The sequence below is a fragment of the Hirundo rustica genome, chromosome 12, assembly GCF_015227805.2.
Source record: "Hirundo rustica isolate bHirRus1 chromosome 12, bHirRus1.pri.v3, whole genome shotgun sequence".
Classification (NCBI taxonomy): Eukaryota; Metazoa; Chordata; class Aves; order Passeriformes; family Hirundinidae; genus Hirundo; species Hirundo rustica.
In genome coordinates this window covers 3,600,769-3,615,867 of record NC_053461.1, presented here as the reverse complement: position 1 = coordinate 3,615,867, position 15,099 = coordinate 3,600,769, and the positions used below count along the sequence as shown (strand labels likewise).

Here is a 15,099-nt window from a genome sequence, read left to right as displayed (position 1 = left end):
TCTGGAAGCCACATTTGCTCTGGATGAAACTGAGTTGAGGACATAGAATGCCAGACCTGACCTGGGAAATGAACGCTCAGCACTAAAGGAGAGTGATCCAGACAGGCAAGGAGCTGTGGAAGAGGCAGGGGAAAAGTGAGGAGCCAAGTGCCAGCCCCTTGGGCAGGGGCAGGGGTTCAGTACCAGGAGTGGGGACATGATGTAAATAGGAGATCAGAAGGTGGGGTTTTGTGGCCTTTGTGATAACTCACTGCTGTTGCTGTTAAACAGCAGATTTTTGACGATGTAGGGCAACTGTTACTTGTCACACAGCCCAAAAGGGTCCCCTGAACCCATCTGCTCCCCCTGGAGCTTCTGCCACTCCTCTGGATCCCAGTTGAGTAGGCTGCACAGAATGTGTCCGGGCACCAGGCCATAGCTCTGAGCCAACAAGGAAGTTCATTCCGTGGCCTTAAAACTCACACATGAAGGAAGGGAAAGCCCTAACCTGTGCTTCTCTGGAAAGGGCAGAGCCCCAGAAGTAAACTCCCCTACTTCAGAGTAATTCCCTGGGACCAAACAAAGGAGTGAAGGTGCTAGACTGAGGTCAAAAGTGGCAGCAGAGATGTGGACCTGCCCTAGAGGTCATCCTGAAGGGAAATTCCTCTTCTTCAGGAACTGTGTCTTGCTGTGCCCAGGGGTGGGTGAGGAAGAGTTGACTGTAACTGTCAGTTTATTCAAGAGCAAACATGGATCATGTGCCTCTGCTCATCAGCTGGTTTCCAGCACTGATCTCTCTCAGGACACAGCCTCTCTCAGGCTCCTGCCATCCACTGCTGCAACACAGTGCAGGTCCCCAGAGATGCAATATAATCAGGAAAGTCTCCCGAACTTGCCACAGCTGGGAAGTGGAACTATTCCAATTCCCAGTCACTGGGGCAGGTGCCAAGAGTGGCTCAAAGCAGCCCCCCAGATCCTGCAGTCACCTGGGCACCCAGACCAGAGAGGCAGCATTATGTGGTGCCTGTTAGTGACAGCTGGCATTTCGTGACAAGTCCCTGCTCCCAGGCATGAAAGAGAGCAGACAGCAAGGGGGGGCTGAGCGCATCCCCCCGCACTGGGGCCCAGGCTGCCTTGGCTGGGGGCCAGGGCTGATAAGCAGCTGTCTGACCTTGGGCCGTTGTGAACGGAGCTCACTTGGCGCAGATGCTGGCAGGAGCCTCAGCAGGGGCTCCCTGTTTCCCCCTGGGAGCTCTGGAACGGAGGCCCCAGCTCTTTGTTCGTGCCAGGCTGTGCTGCTCCATAGTCCTTGTTGGTCCAACCCACGGACATGGACACAAGGCCTGACCCTGATCTTCCTCTTTCACAGGGTGCTCTGGAGGAGGGCAGAGGTTCGTAAAGACCTGTGGAAGGATGGCTGGGCCACTTGCTTGGTGTGAGCACAAGGAACAGCCCACCCAATTCACTTAGGGCTGCCTTGAATCTGTGGGGAACAGAGCAGTCAGTACTGCATGATGTAACACTCCTGCAAACAGACTGAAGCAGTTGGGCAAGAAATGGAAAAGTCAAGGATGGGAAAAAGCAACCCCTGAAGTTGAAGAAGGAGCCTGCTTCTCTTTATCTAGTGAGGATATACCAAACTGTAACCCTGTGTGTAGACTTCACCAGCCTCAAAGAGGTGGAAAAATGATAGAAGTCTTAAGGGAATTTGTTGTGCCTCTCTCTTGTGCCCCTCCCGTTCCTCTTCCTGATGCACAGACTCAAGGTGTTTCTCTCCTCAGAGCCATACTCGGTGGCAGTGGTGTCCTCGGAGAATGCTGCAGCCTTGGTGCCACACTGTGCCACCCCTGGACGAGGGTGGCCGTGTCACTACGAAGGCTGGAACTCCTGGGACTACTCTGCGTTTTACTGCTTTTCCACAGCGTTTCCGAGGATCGGTGATACTTTCATGTTAGCCGTGCGTTTGAAAACCACCCCGCTCTGCGCATTTCACTGATCAAAGCCCGAACCCTGGAGAGCCGGCTCGGGACACCGCCCCGCCAAGCCCGGGCGGGGGGCGATGCCCGGGCGGGGCAGCGCTCGGGAGCGGCGGCTCGGGGCGGGGTCGGAGGCGGCTCCCGGCGGGACGGGGCGGGCGGAGCGCGGCGGCGGCGGGAGCGGGGCTGCTCCGGCGGCAGTGCTCGACATGGCGGCGACGGCGGCGGCCGGGCGTGCGGCGGGGCTGGCGGGGCTGGCGGCGCGGCCCCTGGGCGCGGCGGAGCCCCTGTCGCTGGGCTCGCTGCGGGGCAAGGTGCTGCTGGTGGCCAATGTGGCGTCGCTCTGAGGCACGACCACGCGCGACTTCCTGCAGCTCAACGAGCTGCAGAAGCGCTACGGCCCCCGCGGGCTCCAAGTCCTCGGCTTCCCCTGCAACCAGTTCGGTCACCAGGTAGGGAGAGGAGCGGACCCCAGGAGCGGAGGAGCGGGTCCGGGGAGTGGGTACGGGGAGCGGGGGTGCGGGTCCGGGGAGCGGACCCGGGGAGCGGAGGAGCAGGTCCGTGGAGCGAGTCCGGGGAGCGGGCCCGGGGAGCGGGGGAGCGGGCCCGGGGAGCGGAGGAGCGGGCCCGGGGAACGGAGGAGCGGGCCCGGGGAACGGAGGAGCGGGTCCGGGGAGCGGAGGAGCGGGTCCGGGGAGCCGCCCCCCAGGCTGGGCTCTCACGGGCCGTGCTCGTGGTGGGTTGACCTTTGTTTCCTTAGGAAAACTGTACCAACGATGAGATCCTTCCCATGCTCGAGCACGTTCGTCCTGGCAACGGGTACAAGCCCAATTTCATAATGTTCGAGAAGTGCGAGGTGAACGGGAAGAACGCACACCCCATTTTCACCTTCCTGAAGGAGGCACTTCCCTTCCCGCACGATGACCCTTCCTCGCTGATGACCAACCCGCAGTACATCATCTGGTCTCCGGTCTGCCGCAATGACATCGCCTGGAACTTCGAGAAGTTCCTCATTGGCCCGGACGGCGTGCCCTTCAAACGCTACAGCCGGAGTTTTGAAACCATCAAGATCCAGGACGACATTGAGTTGCTTCTGCAGAAGGTTGCCTAGAAAGTTCTCTGCCCTTTCTCCTTGCTGCACACCTGCCTGTTTTTCTTGCAGGGAGCTGCTGCTCTGGCAGAAATTCCAATGTCTTGTGCAGGTTTTGCTTATGATAGTGCATCTTCCAAATCCTTGAAGTGTGCTTGATGTTTTCAAAAGTTGCATGGGAATGTTTGGGAAACTATGCCAGGGCAAGCAGCTGTTAGTCTCAGTAGTTTACTGTGTTTCTCTGAATAAAAAAATGTGTTCCTTCTCTAAGGCTGTGGCTTGATAAATCTGGGCGTGTTGGGTAAAACATGGTAGGTGTCTGTTACCTGTTCATCAGCCCATGCCCACAGGGGCAGACTTGGAGCACTTGAGCATGGCGGTGCAGTCAGGCTGAACTAAACTGAGGGCATGAGCTCTGCAAGCTGTGAATCAGTAGCGTGTCCTGCCCCGTGTGTAACAAGCCTGGCAGAGCAAGAGAGCAGCAAGGAGCAGAGAGACCTTGCCCCACTGCTCACTGGACCTCCCTCAAGGCTTCCCTGCAGGGGGAACACACTGGCACATGGCCAGGGGGTGATTTTACAGTGGCTGATGAATTCCCAGTGTGGCTACCAGCAACAGGCCACAACAGGCTAATAAGTGCTGGGGCAAGGAGATGAGCGATCCTGCAGCCTGGGGGGGTCCTAGACCAGGAGCAGCACCCACTGTCCCTGCCCTTGTCACAGAGCCACTGCCCTCTCACTGGCTCTACCCCATTTTGCATCAGTGGTGGCCCAACACAGATCCTTACACGCTTGCCCAGTCCTCCATGAGACCTGAAGCACCTTTGTACATCCCCAGCGCCTCATGATGCAGGGAATCGTGACAAACCAGTTTGTTCATGTTCCCAGTGCAATACCACCCCATTCAACCACTTGGCCTACGGAAACTGTGCATTGCCTCAGAGTGTCCTTGTTTCCCTCTGGGCACAGGAATTGTATATTGACACTCCCAAGTGCAAATGTGCCAGGAAATATTTCCTTTTTCTTTTCACTTCTTCCCTAACAGTTTTTTGATCCTGACAACCACGGAGCTGAGAAGTAACTTCATGAGAAGTTACTACAATTGTACTCAATGATCTTAAAGGTCTTTCCCAATCTTAATGATTGTATGATTTAGTAATAATTCTGACATATCGGCCCTGCTCAGCAATCCTGGTTTTACAGGCTGCTGCTAAATGGCTGGGATTATGATTGGTTTCCCATGGGAAGTCATGAGCCTGTGCCAAATTTCACCTGCCCTCTTTCTGCCCAGTAGCTCCACTCCTTCTACAGGAAAATTTTCAGTCCTTAAATTGCTCTGTGAGCACATTTTCATTACAAGCCACTCCTCACAAGGCCTTGTAGCACTGAGTATAAATTTGGTGTGGGACTGAGGAGTCCTAACCCAGACTAGAAACTTGGGCTCTGCAAAGGAAGGCATAATGCTTTCAAGTGTTAGTGCACTGTTTTCATAATAAAAACACTCAGGATTTGAGGGTTTGGTGGGGTTTTCTTGTTTGTAGCTTTTCACTTCACAAATTCACAGTTGCTTTGTTACTGTACCTATATTCAAGGATCCCTCAAGTTTGTGGAGAGACTGGGAAAAGTCTCCAATGGGCACCACCCTGCTTGCTGCTACCCCTGAGTCATCGAGCTTTGAACTCAGATTGCACAATCCTCACCGGGCTATTTCTTAAATCCCAGAACAGCTTCATACAAAAAAACAGGATGTTTTCAGCAGCTATTTAAGCTTTGCAGCAGATGATGCATGGTGTAGGGGATTATTTTTTCAGTTAGTTCTACTTCCGTCATTACTGCAGGATGTCGAAATAGGTGGAGAGTACACCAGATCATGAGCAGCAGGAACTCAGGGCACTGAAAAATCTTTCTCAATGTGAGCTGTGGCACTTCCTCATTCCTAACTCACCAAACTTGAGCCGTTTGAGTGGGGCCTGCTCTGTTCCTAACCAGCCTCTGGCTCTGGTCAAGGCCCACAGCTACAAGGAGCAGACCCCAACACCTGCTGCAGTTCCAGCCTGCTAAAAAGGGTCTCTCGTAGAGCCTGCTGGTCAGAAAGGCACCTTGCACTGTGCTTATTCTGCGCCTATGGTCAAGGGACTTATTTACCTTCTGGGGCTGTGCTAGCAGAAAAACAAAGCAACAGCTCCAGAACAGCTCCAGCCGTGCCAAAAGCAGAACAGTGACGTGATTCCAGGACAAAAATGAGCCATGCCAGCAGGAAAACGAACAATCCCAGTGTAAGCGCACCAGCAGGAGCTCTGAAAGCTGCCCAGCCTTGTTATTCCCGGTCTTGTTTCCGCACTCCCCGGAGCAGCTGGCTCTGGGGTCCAGGGGGCTGCAGCACAGAGAGCACCAGCTGGGGCTCTCTGGCAGTGACAGGAACAGTGGAGCATGGTCCCCACACAGGATCTCACAGCCAAACCTTGGCTGGTGACACGATGAGAGGAGGTGAACATTTCTCACCACAGGCAGCAGCTCTGTGCTGAGGGGAGGCATGAAGAATCCCAGGCAATTCCTCAGGGATTATAAATCAGCCCAGTTCTATTTCTGTAATTCCAGAGAGAAACAGTCTGACTCAGAGGGAAACCTTAAAATAAATACTACTTTAGCACAATTGGTTGCTTCTGTGGCTTGAGGATGTTGTCCTTTCAACATCTCCTGTCTGTCATATATACACTCCTAAACTACGTTTTAATTGCAAACACTTAATCCCTCTGTTAGTGTTCCCGCTTTCCCATTCTTCTGCATATCAAAGTTTCATATATTCTCTTCTTCCTAGAAAGTGTTTGTCCCCTACTTGTCCCCCCTCCCAGTGATTTATTTCTTCCCCCCTTTAGCTGCTGATGGTTGCCACCAACTTCTTAAATCCTTAAACAAGTTCAAATATTTGAAGCTGTCAGGAGTGTTTACCGGTTACAAGAAAAATTATCCTTCCTAGTCCTTTCTCCCTCTCCTAGATTCCCTAGTGTTCTGCCCACCAAACCCTGGGCTATCTGCTGAAATCCTGGCTGATGAGATATGGTGGTCAGAAGTGTCTACTCAACAGAAGTGTCATCAGCCTGAGTCTGAGACTTTTCTTACTCAGCCTGTACAAGGTTCTTTCTGCTATTTAAATTCCCTTTCTCCTCGGCAGCTTTCAGTCACTGTGTTTGATCATTGCCATCATAAGGCAGGCTGGGAACACCTGCCTCCAGTCCTGTGGTACTTGAGGGGGCTTTGCTGCTGTCAGTGCCCCTTTCACACCCATTGGGATGAGCTGGAGATCAGGGCAGAAGTCAATGGCCGAAAGGAAAGTGCTTGAGGACACAGGAGAACACAGACACGTCTGTCTACAGTGAAACTGTCACAATGTAATTTTCTTGCACTGAATCAGAAAGGCCTGAATTAAACCATTTAATTGTTTACCACACTTTCTATGAGGAGTCAGTAATTCATTAGCAGAGTGAGGTCAGCCACACAAGCACTATCTCAGAATAGCTGACTCATTTTAAAAACACACCCAGCCTTGCCATAATAGGGTGTGTTAGACCCCGAAGGGGCCCCGCCCTCGGAGAAAAACTGAAGTAACAACACTCAACTCTTACTGGAAGGAGAAAATGCTCCTTTCAGTGTTAACTGAATGGACTTGCCCTGCTGTCAGGAACATAAAAGGCTTTTTTATCACGTTACCCTGGTTGCTGCAGCAGTGCCAGGCTGGCAGAGCCCACCTGCCCATGGTGCTGTCAGAATGCTCCTGGCACAGGCAGTCACAGCAGCCCCACATCACCCTTGCCTTTTTTCACATAAGGGAAAGGGATTTCTTTGGTGCATCCGTTTAGGGCAGATTTTTTGAATTCTTCCTAAGACACCCCCTCTCCCTTCTCAAGGACAGGCTCCCCAGACAGCACAGGACACTCTACTCGAAGGATCAATGCCTGCATCTCCTCGAGCAGTTCTCTCCTGAGACAATACCCAAAGTCCTGAGCACTCACACACCAGGTGTCTCGTTTATTCCCCTAACAATTTGAAGTCCAACGCCTTCACCAGTGTGCTCCACGCGAGAAAATGGAGCCCCTAAAACTGAAACCACAGTCCAACCAAATGGTTGACCCCCTTTTTTTTCAGAGTCTGCCCTTAGAGAAAATAAAATCTATGAAGCTTTCAGCTTGGGTTCGATCTTCACTGTGCCGTAATTCAGGGAGGAGATTCGTGGTAAGAAAGTGAAGTACACGGTGTCCAGAGCCCAGAGCAGTGGGTTGGCAGCAACCACCCTGAGCAGGTTTGGGGAAGGCTGGGCTGGTGCTCTAGCAGAGGCAGAAGGGAGCAGAGTTCGCAGAACTGTTTTTATCGGAGGACTTAAAGAGGCAGGGTCGGGAGCTCTCTCGACCAAGAGACCCCCTCGGGGAAGAGGTCCATGCCCGCGGGGGTGAGTGCTCCCGCACCCCGGGCTCTCCCTGCAGCCCCCGTAAGGACACTCAGCGGAGCAGCTGCACACCGCCCCCCCAAGCGCCCTCACAGCTCCGCCGCAAGATGGCGGCCGCCGCCACAGCGCGCCCGGCCCCGCCCACCTCGCGCGGAGCGCGCGCGGGCGGGGCTGGTCCCTCCCACTCGCCCAGCGCGTGCCCGCCCGCGCGCTCGTGCGCGCTCCGACCTCCGCCCGCGCCGGGTCTCGCGCACGGACATGGCGGCGGCCGCGGCCGGCGGGGAACGGGCCCGGCCGGACCCGGCGGAGCAGCGGGCAGAGCTGGGGCCGCTCCTGGCCACGGCCCTCCGGCCCGGCGAGTCCTGGTGAGCGCACCCCCGCCTCCCCTCCCTCCCCGTCCCCCTCCCCTGCGGGCGGCGGGGGCCTTCGGGCCGGGCCGGGCCGCGCCGCCGCTGAGGGGCCGCGCCGGGCGGTGCCGTGTGTTGCAGGTACCTGGTGGAGAGCCGGTGGTTCAAACAGTGGAAGAAATATGTGGGCTTGGACAGCTGGGACATGTTCGGCGCCGGCGATCCCAACCTCTTCCCGGGCCCCGTCGACAACGCGGGCCTGTTCCCGGGGCCCATCGACAACTCGGGCCTGTTCGGCGGTGAGTGCTGCGGGCAGCGGGGCCGCGGCTCGGGCTCGGCCGGGGAACTTCCCCGCGCTGCTTTCGCTTTCGAAGCCGAGTGCTGGAGAGGGCGCGCGGCCGCACCGCCCTGTGCCTGAGGAGACTGGCCGGGCTCTGCTTCCCTGGGAGTGCTGGTGTTTCTTGGTGTCCTGGCAGTACGTGTGTGGTGGGTCTGGAGAAGAAAAGGTGCTGTTTGATATCCTGCTCTGCCGTCTGTCCCATTTTTAGATCCAGAAACTCAGAGTTTAAAAGAACACCTCATTGATGAGCTGGATTACGTGCTGGTGCCCACTGAAGCCTGGAACAAGCTAGTAGCGTGGTACGGCTGCATAGACGGGCAGCAGCCTATTGTGAGGAAAGTAAGTACGGCTGAATCAACTTCTCCTCCTCCTGGTTTCATCTTTTGATCTCCTTCAAACTTAAACAGCTTATTTTGCCAGATGTCAGCTAAGACAAGATTCTCAGGAGCTCTTTGGAGATAATGATGTGATGTCTTTTTGCCTTGTCTGAAAGAACAACTTGCTTGTATTTCAGCCAAAATGCCTGAATGTTCAGGCGTTCTGAGTTGATGGTTTATTTGGGGCAAGAACCCTGAACCTTGTTCAGCTTATGATTCTTTGGACTATTATAGTGCTTTTATATTGCATGGAATAATTTGTACTTTGTGGACAAGTGTAAGTTGTTGGTCAAACTTGTATATCTTTCAGAACAGACTAAGTCTTCTAGTACAGATGGATTAGGGGCTTCCTCTGGAGTCTGAGGTGATTCTTGTTCTTTTCTTTTCCAAAATTGTGTGATTCTAAAATCTTTATAAAGAGATTAATATACAGTTTTGTCCTGTAAGTCATATTTTTGGTTGACCAATGCAGTCATGTATGCATTCTGAGTGTATAACCTGTTCTGGAAGGTGAAATTGACAAGTGTTTTTGTTTGTGGGTTTTTTTTGTGGGGTTGTTTTTTTTTTTAATCTTTGAAATGTGTATAGGTAAAAGGTTTTTGTTTTTATTTTAGTCTTAGGCTATTGTACTGACTAAATTGAGCAATGCCAGTCTGTGAGGTTCATTAGGAGACTAATCACTACACCAAGTGTTGGTATCATATACGGAATTAACATCACTTATGTTTAAGCAGCATTGCATTGTAATTATGGGTTACTCCAAGGTGTGCAAGGCCTAGAAAAGTGTGGCACCAGAAGTGAAGTAGATCAGGAAGTGCTGATCAGTGGTACTGGAATGTTGTCATTCAGTGTGGGCTAGAAACTGCATGTGGTAAGAAATTCTGATGTCTTCAGGAGTGGTGAGTGAGCCCAGGATCACCAGGTGACTTCAGGTTCACTCAGCTGAGTAGACTGAAGTCACCTGGAAGGAAGAAACAGGAGAGGAGAAAACTACAGCATGTCAAGGAGATGTGGTTTTAGAGAAACATATATAGAGGAATTGCAAGTCTGCTGAGAGGGAGAACTGCTACTGTTACTGATCAGTGCCACTCCAAGTGAGGGAGCTTTCACAAAACGCGGTGTGTTATTGCACGCTCCCTTTTCTGAAAAATTTGATCGTTGACGAGAGATTTGGGGGCTATTGGGGAAACAGTTGTGCTTAATTGCATGAGCCTTCTTCTGTTGTGGTATCTGATGCTGCTTTCAGTGGTGCAATGACCAAGGGGGCAGAACTCAGAGCTTGTACTGGTTTACAGGCCTAACATGCCAGGTTATTCTGGGTCTAGTTAGGAGTAAATTTTTAAAGTTTTGAATTGCTGTGAAACAGTCAGTCTCTGTTGTTAACCAGGTAACTGAAGGGGGGGTTTATATTTAGGAAGCTGCTAAAATATAGCAGAATAGTAGGTTTTTGGGATGTAAGACCCTCTTAAAGTGGGCCAGTGAGACACAGAAGCTGCGCTGCTGCACCTGAGTAGAATGTGGGCAGGATCTGGTTACAGTATTCCCCAGATGGCACTAAAAGTCAAGCAGTTAAACTTGTGGTCATTGAATGCTTTAAGACTTTTCCTAAAGATGGATCAACTGTAATTCATACGTTTAAATATCCATAAAAGTAGTATCTGGGAAGCAATTTTCAGGCATCTTTATGGATTTAAAATATATTTCTTCTGTCTCTGTGTTTGATTATCAGAACCAGGAGGTTTAGGCTAGATTTGTGGTTCAGGTTTCTTTTGGTAGTCTCAAACCATACTTTTGGGCAGTCATCTCTAGAGTCCCACTGGAAGGTGTATTAATGTCCTTCCTCAGCAGCTGAGTTGTGCTGAGATTGGTGTCCAGTGGCATGACCTGAATTGCATATTGGTGGAGAACAAGGAAGCTCCTCAGATGCCATTTAAAAGACATCTGCAGGTGATTAGAGACTCCATTCCTCCATCCTAATGGACACAATGATCTGATCAGGAACTTCTTTACCTCAGGAACTCAGGAAAGAGTTCTTTTCATATCTGAATATGGCTCTTATTGGTTTCTAACGACAGAATATTGGAGAACAAGAAGTCATGTTTACTGATATTTATGCTGAAAAATAAATGGAAAACTTTTGACTTGGCTTCTTTTCTTTCTTCAGAAGAAATCTGCTCTGCCTGTCAAGAAGCTGTTTAAAACAGGGAGCTTTACTTTCTGTTGTAACAGCAAAGTACTGAAGATCTTTCCGGATGTGTTTGTTAATTATTTACCTTTAAAGCACCTTGCATATCTAATACAACCTTCTAAAAGCAGCGATCCTCAGAAGATGGAAGCATTTAGTGGAATTGTCACTATAAGTCTAGGTTTTAATTCTTTGTTTCTTACCAAAGCTGGGTGGTTTTTTCTGTAAAATGTTAGGTGTAGATCATACCAAGTCCGGTGTCACATGAATAGAATGGAGTATTTCAGTTGGAAGGGACTTAATCATCTGGTCCAGCTGCTTGACCAGTTCAGGTCTGACTGAAAGTTATAGCAAATTAAGGGCATTGTCTAAATGCCTCTCACTATTACTCTTAGAAATTATACCAGCTTTTTCAATGAAATACGGTCTCAGAGGCTTTGCTGCCAAGCACTCTGGAGAGAAATGAGGTGTGGGGTTTTCTGTTTTTTCTTACTCCTCGTGTTACATTGCAGTTGTCTCGTAACTGGCCTGTGACATGTACTTTTCTTTCTGGCATAATATGTTTTATGATCTGTAGGTGAAGAATGGTGTCCAATTCTGGGCAAGCTTCTTTAAAAATATGCTGGAAGCTAGTGGCATGAGTAAATGTACCTATTGGAATATTCTCTCAAATGCAAAATTGATTTGAAAAGTACTCTGAAATAAAGCAGTGTCATCAAAACAGCTTCAGAGGTACTTTTCTGTTCTTGCTAGGAGAGAATAATGAGGCAGATTGTGTGTACCATGCAGAAAAATAATTAATGCTTTGGTTTGCTCTCTTCTGATTGAAGAGATTTTGCTCCAATGTTGTAGCCTGTTTCCTTTTTTTTATAAAACTTAGCCAAAGACTTTAGGCAAAAGGTAGTTTCCTTCTAGAATGCTTCGTGTTATCAAAATATTTATCATGAGGAGTTAGCTGTCACCGACAGTTCAACTGTGATGATGGACCTCTGGAACTTTGCACTGTGGAAGGAAAGCACTGGGATTTCCTGTTTGAAAAACCAAACAAAACCCCTCAAACAAGCTGGTGGCTGAATCTAGGAACAAGTCAGTGTTCCGTTTATGGTTTGGCTCTCAGTTCTCCAAAAGGCTCACGGTATTTCGAACTGTGTACTTTAAAGGACTGCTCAGTATTGCAGCTTTGTTTTGCTTTGTTCCTTGTGTGCAGGTGGTGGAGTACGGGCTCTTTGTGAAGCACTATAAGGTTGAGGTTTATCTCTTGGAGCTGAAGCTGTGTGAGAGCAGCGATCCCGACAATGTCATCAGCTGCCATTTCAGCAAGGCAGATACTGTTGGTAAGTAGTTCTCTGGTGGGTGAAGCTGTGCTCTGAGGCTGTCTCAAGAGATAATCTGTGCCCTCCAGAACCTCCAGACTGGGGCAAATCTGACTTTCTCTTTCACTGCTGTATTTTTCACATGTAAAAATGCTGAATGTCAGCTCTCCTGTATCTGCATCACTAAACTGAAGAAAGCATCTGTCATGGTTTGACAATGGGCAAATGCCAGGCACCCACAAAAACTCAACCTCCTCTGCCATAGCTGGGCAGAGGAGAGAAAAAAATTAACAAAGGGTGTGTAACTTGAGATAAGGACCAGGAGAAAACACTGCAAGGGCCAAACAGTCTCAACTTAGAGGTATGAAGTGATTTTTTTACTAACAGTGTCAGAGGAGGTTAATGAGAAGTCAAAATTAGCCCTTTAAAACACATTTTCTTCCCTCAACCCCTCCTTCCTACCCATGACAGTGCAAGCAGACAGAGTATGGAGGTTTTTGGGTCAGTTCATCACTGAGGTTTTCTTCCACTGCTCCAGGAGAGGAGTCCTTCCCGTGTGAGACCGTGGGGTCCCTCCCCCATGGGAAGTGTCACGTGGGGTGACAGTTCTCTGTGAACTTCTCCAGCGTGGTTCCAATCTCCCGTGCAGCAGTCCTGCCAAAACTGCTGTGACGTGGGTTTCTCTTTCCACGGGGTGCAGCCCTTCAAGGACAGGCTGCTCCAGCCTGGAAGCACGGGCCCTCTCTCTGCAGCAGGTCTCCCACTGGATCACAGCCTCCTCCAGGCATCCACCTGCTCCAGCATGGGCAGCTCCCCCACGGGCTGTGGGTCGATCCCCACAGTCTGCAGGGGCACAGCTGCTTCACCGTGGTCTCACCATGGCCTGCAGAGGAATCTCAGCCGTGGCACCTGCAGCACCTCCTCCCGCTCCTGTGCCACTGACCTTGGTGTCTCCACGTTGTTTCCCTCACATGTTCTCACCTCCTCATCTTCTCTGGGAAAAAACTGTGCAGTTTGTTTTGATTTTCTTCTTAAATACGTTATCACAGAGGTGTTACCACCCTCTCTAATTGGCCCAGCCTTGGCCAGCAGCATGTCCATCAGGGACTGGCTCTGCTGGGCATGGTGGAAGCCTCCAGCAGCTCCTCACAGGAGCCACCACTGTGGTCCCCCTGCTGCCAAAAACCAGGCTGGGTAAAACCAGCACAGCATCTTTATGGGCAACTTGACAGTAGTAACTGAAAACTTGAACCTGTGTTTTTAGATGAAGAGAAGTTGGCCTTTGGGGCAGAAAGTTCTCAAAGTGTTCTGCATGTTATTGGTTTGAGAGCTTGACAGGCAAATACATGACTGAAAACAGAAGTTTTGCATTCTTTCAGACTTAATATTAGACAAACTATATGAGCAATTATAACTTCCATAATATGTGTTCTGTTTGAAGGATCTTGAAGGATAAGTGATGTACCTCCTTGCTGAATGAATGTCTTAGTGTTTTTTTCAAAAGCACTCGTTTTAGGAATTCTGGTGTTTTTCTTTCTTCTGAACAGCTACCATTGAGAAAGAAATGAGAAAACTATTCAGTATCCCAGCTGAGAAGGAAACCAGGCTATGGAACAGGTATATGAGTAACACTTACGAGCAGCTCAGCAAGCTGGATAGCACAGTGCAAGATGCAGGGCTCTATCAGGGTCAGGTAAGGAACATGACTTTTTCTCTCCCTCTGTTTTTTTTTTTTTTTTCCCATGTAGTGCTTTTGCTGATGTGTATCTTTTTTTTTTCACTTGCTTTTATGTACTTTGAGCAAACATTGACAATGGGATTTGCTAATGCTTTTGCAATATGTGTAACAGACTTGCAGTTACCTTTATTACCTGCGCTCTCTTTCAGGTTGTTTTAATAGAAGTGAAAAATGAAGATGGCACGTGGCCTGGACAGCATTCCCTGGCAAAGTAAGCAAGCATATTCTAAAGGTTTCTGTTACTTTGTGCAGCTTGTTTGCTAGGCTTTAGTGACCACATGTTCTCTGTGAAAGCCTAATTATCACTTGCTGTTGAGATTGCTTTGTTTTGATTATTTTGAAGGAGAGAAAAATCTCAAATATAAATATTCTTCAGTGGTTCTGCTGCTGGCTTCTTAGAAAAATGTGTTTTAAAGCCTGTTTCAAACAGGTTGTATGAGGATTAAGTAGTTTAGGGTTTCTTTAGTGCTTAGGAGACAAAAGTGCTGTTTACATTGAACTAGTCTGCTTAAAAAGCTACTTCTGCACAGTGAAACAAATAATCTGTCCTTTGCTGTTGTAGAACAGAAAGGATCTTGGAGTGTATTTCCAAACCTGCAAGTAGTGAATGCTCAGAGTTCTGGTAGTTCCCCCTTAAAAAGGATATGGAAATAGCTGGCCACCACCCCTTCTGCCACAAGAGACAATTGCAGAAATCTGTAAATGTGACACAGATTCTCTCAGTTCTGTCTGATTTAGTGAAGAGATGTGTAATTGCAGGGCTTGGTGAAATGATGAGTGAATGGTGTGGAATGGAAGTGGCTTGCAGTGATAAGGAGCTGCTCGTGTCAAGTCTTGCTACAGAAAATAGAATTTGATGACTTTGTCTGATGCCTACTTGGTTCCATTCTAAGGGCCATCAGACTTGATATTGATAAAGAAAATGCTTTTCTGTACAATATAGTTATCTTACAGAACTTGATGTCCAGTGATGTCATCTGAAATCAAGATACACTAGTGTTAAACTTGAGAAGTTGATGAGATAGGTCAGTGAAACCTATTTTGAAACTAGTGCTTTGAGAGATCATACTGAGTAAATGAATTAGGAGAATGCCCATGGGATTACAGTGAACTTTCTGTAGGAGCGTCATGTGAAACGCAGCTGAACATTCATATCATGTACCTGGTTGACAGTCAGTATGGGAGAGGCAGCTGTGCAAGACCAGGTTATAACCTTTTATTTCCACAGGAAACAAAAGCCAAAAAGGAGCTGTGTAGCATTCTCAGGCCTCAGAGTAGTCCTTTGTCAACAGCTAGTCTGATATGTAAAGGCTT

General features: G+C 49.4%; 2 protein-coding genes across 2 annotated transcripts in view; both read left to right on the top strand.

The window, feature by feature from the left end:
* Positions 1 to 2,164: 2,164 nt before the first annotated feature.
* On the top strand, positions 2,165 to 3,315 carry GPX1 (glutathione peroxidase 1). Its single transcript, XM_040075881.2, has 2 exons — positions 2,165 to 2,407; positions 2,716 to 3,315. The coding sequence occupies exons 1-2, from the start codon at positions 2,165 to 2,167 to the stop codon at positions 3,064 to 3,066; spliced, it is 594 nt and encodes a 197-aa protein (XP_039931815.1). The 3' UTR covers positions 3,067 to 3,315.
* Positions 3,316 to 7,729: 4,414 nt separating this feature from the next.
* USP4 (ubiquitin specific peptidase 4) overlaps positions 7,730 to 15,099 on the top strand; it is a 31,933-nt gene continuing 24,563 nt past the window's right edge. Inside the window, exons 1-6 of the mRNA XM_040075880.2 lie at positions 7,730 to 7,850; positions 7,974 to 8,131; positions 8,381 to 8,511; positions 11,942 to 12,068; positions 13,595 to 13,740; positions 13,935 to 13,996. Of these exons, the coding sequence (XP_039931814.1) occupies positions 7,744 to 7,850; positions 7,974 to 8,131; positions 8,381 to 8,511; positions 11,942 to 12,068; positions 13,595 to 13,740; positions 13,935 to 13,996 (731 nt within the window). The 5' untranslated portion in view covers positions 7,730 to 7,743. The remainder of the gene's footprint in view (positions 7,851 to 7,973; positions 8,132 to 8,380; positions 8,512 to 11,941; positions 12,069 to 13,594; positions 13,741 to 13,934; positions 13,997 to 15,099) is intronic.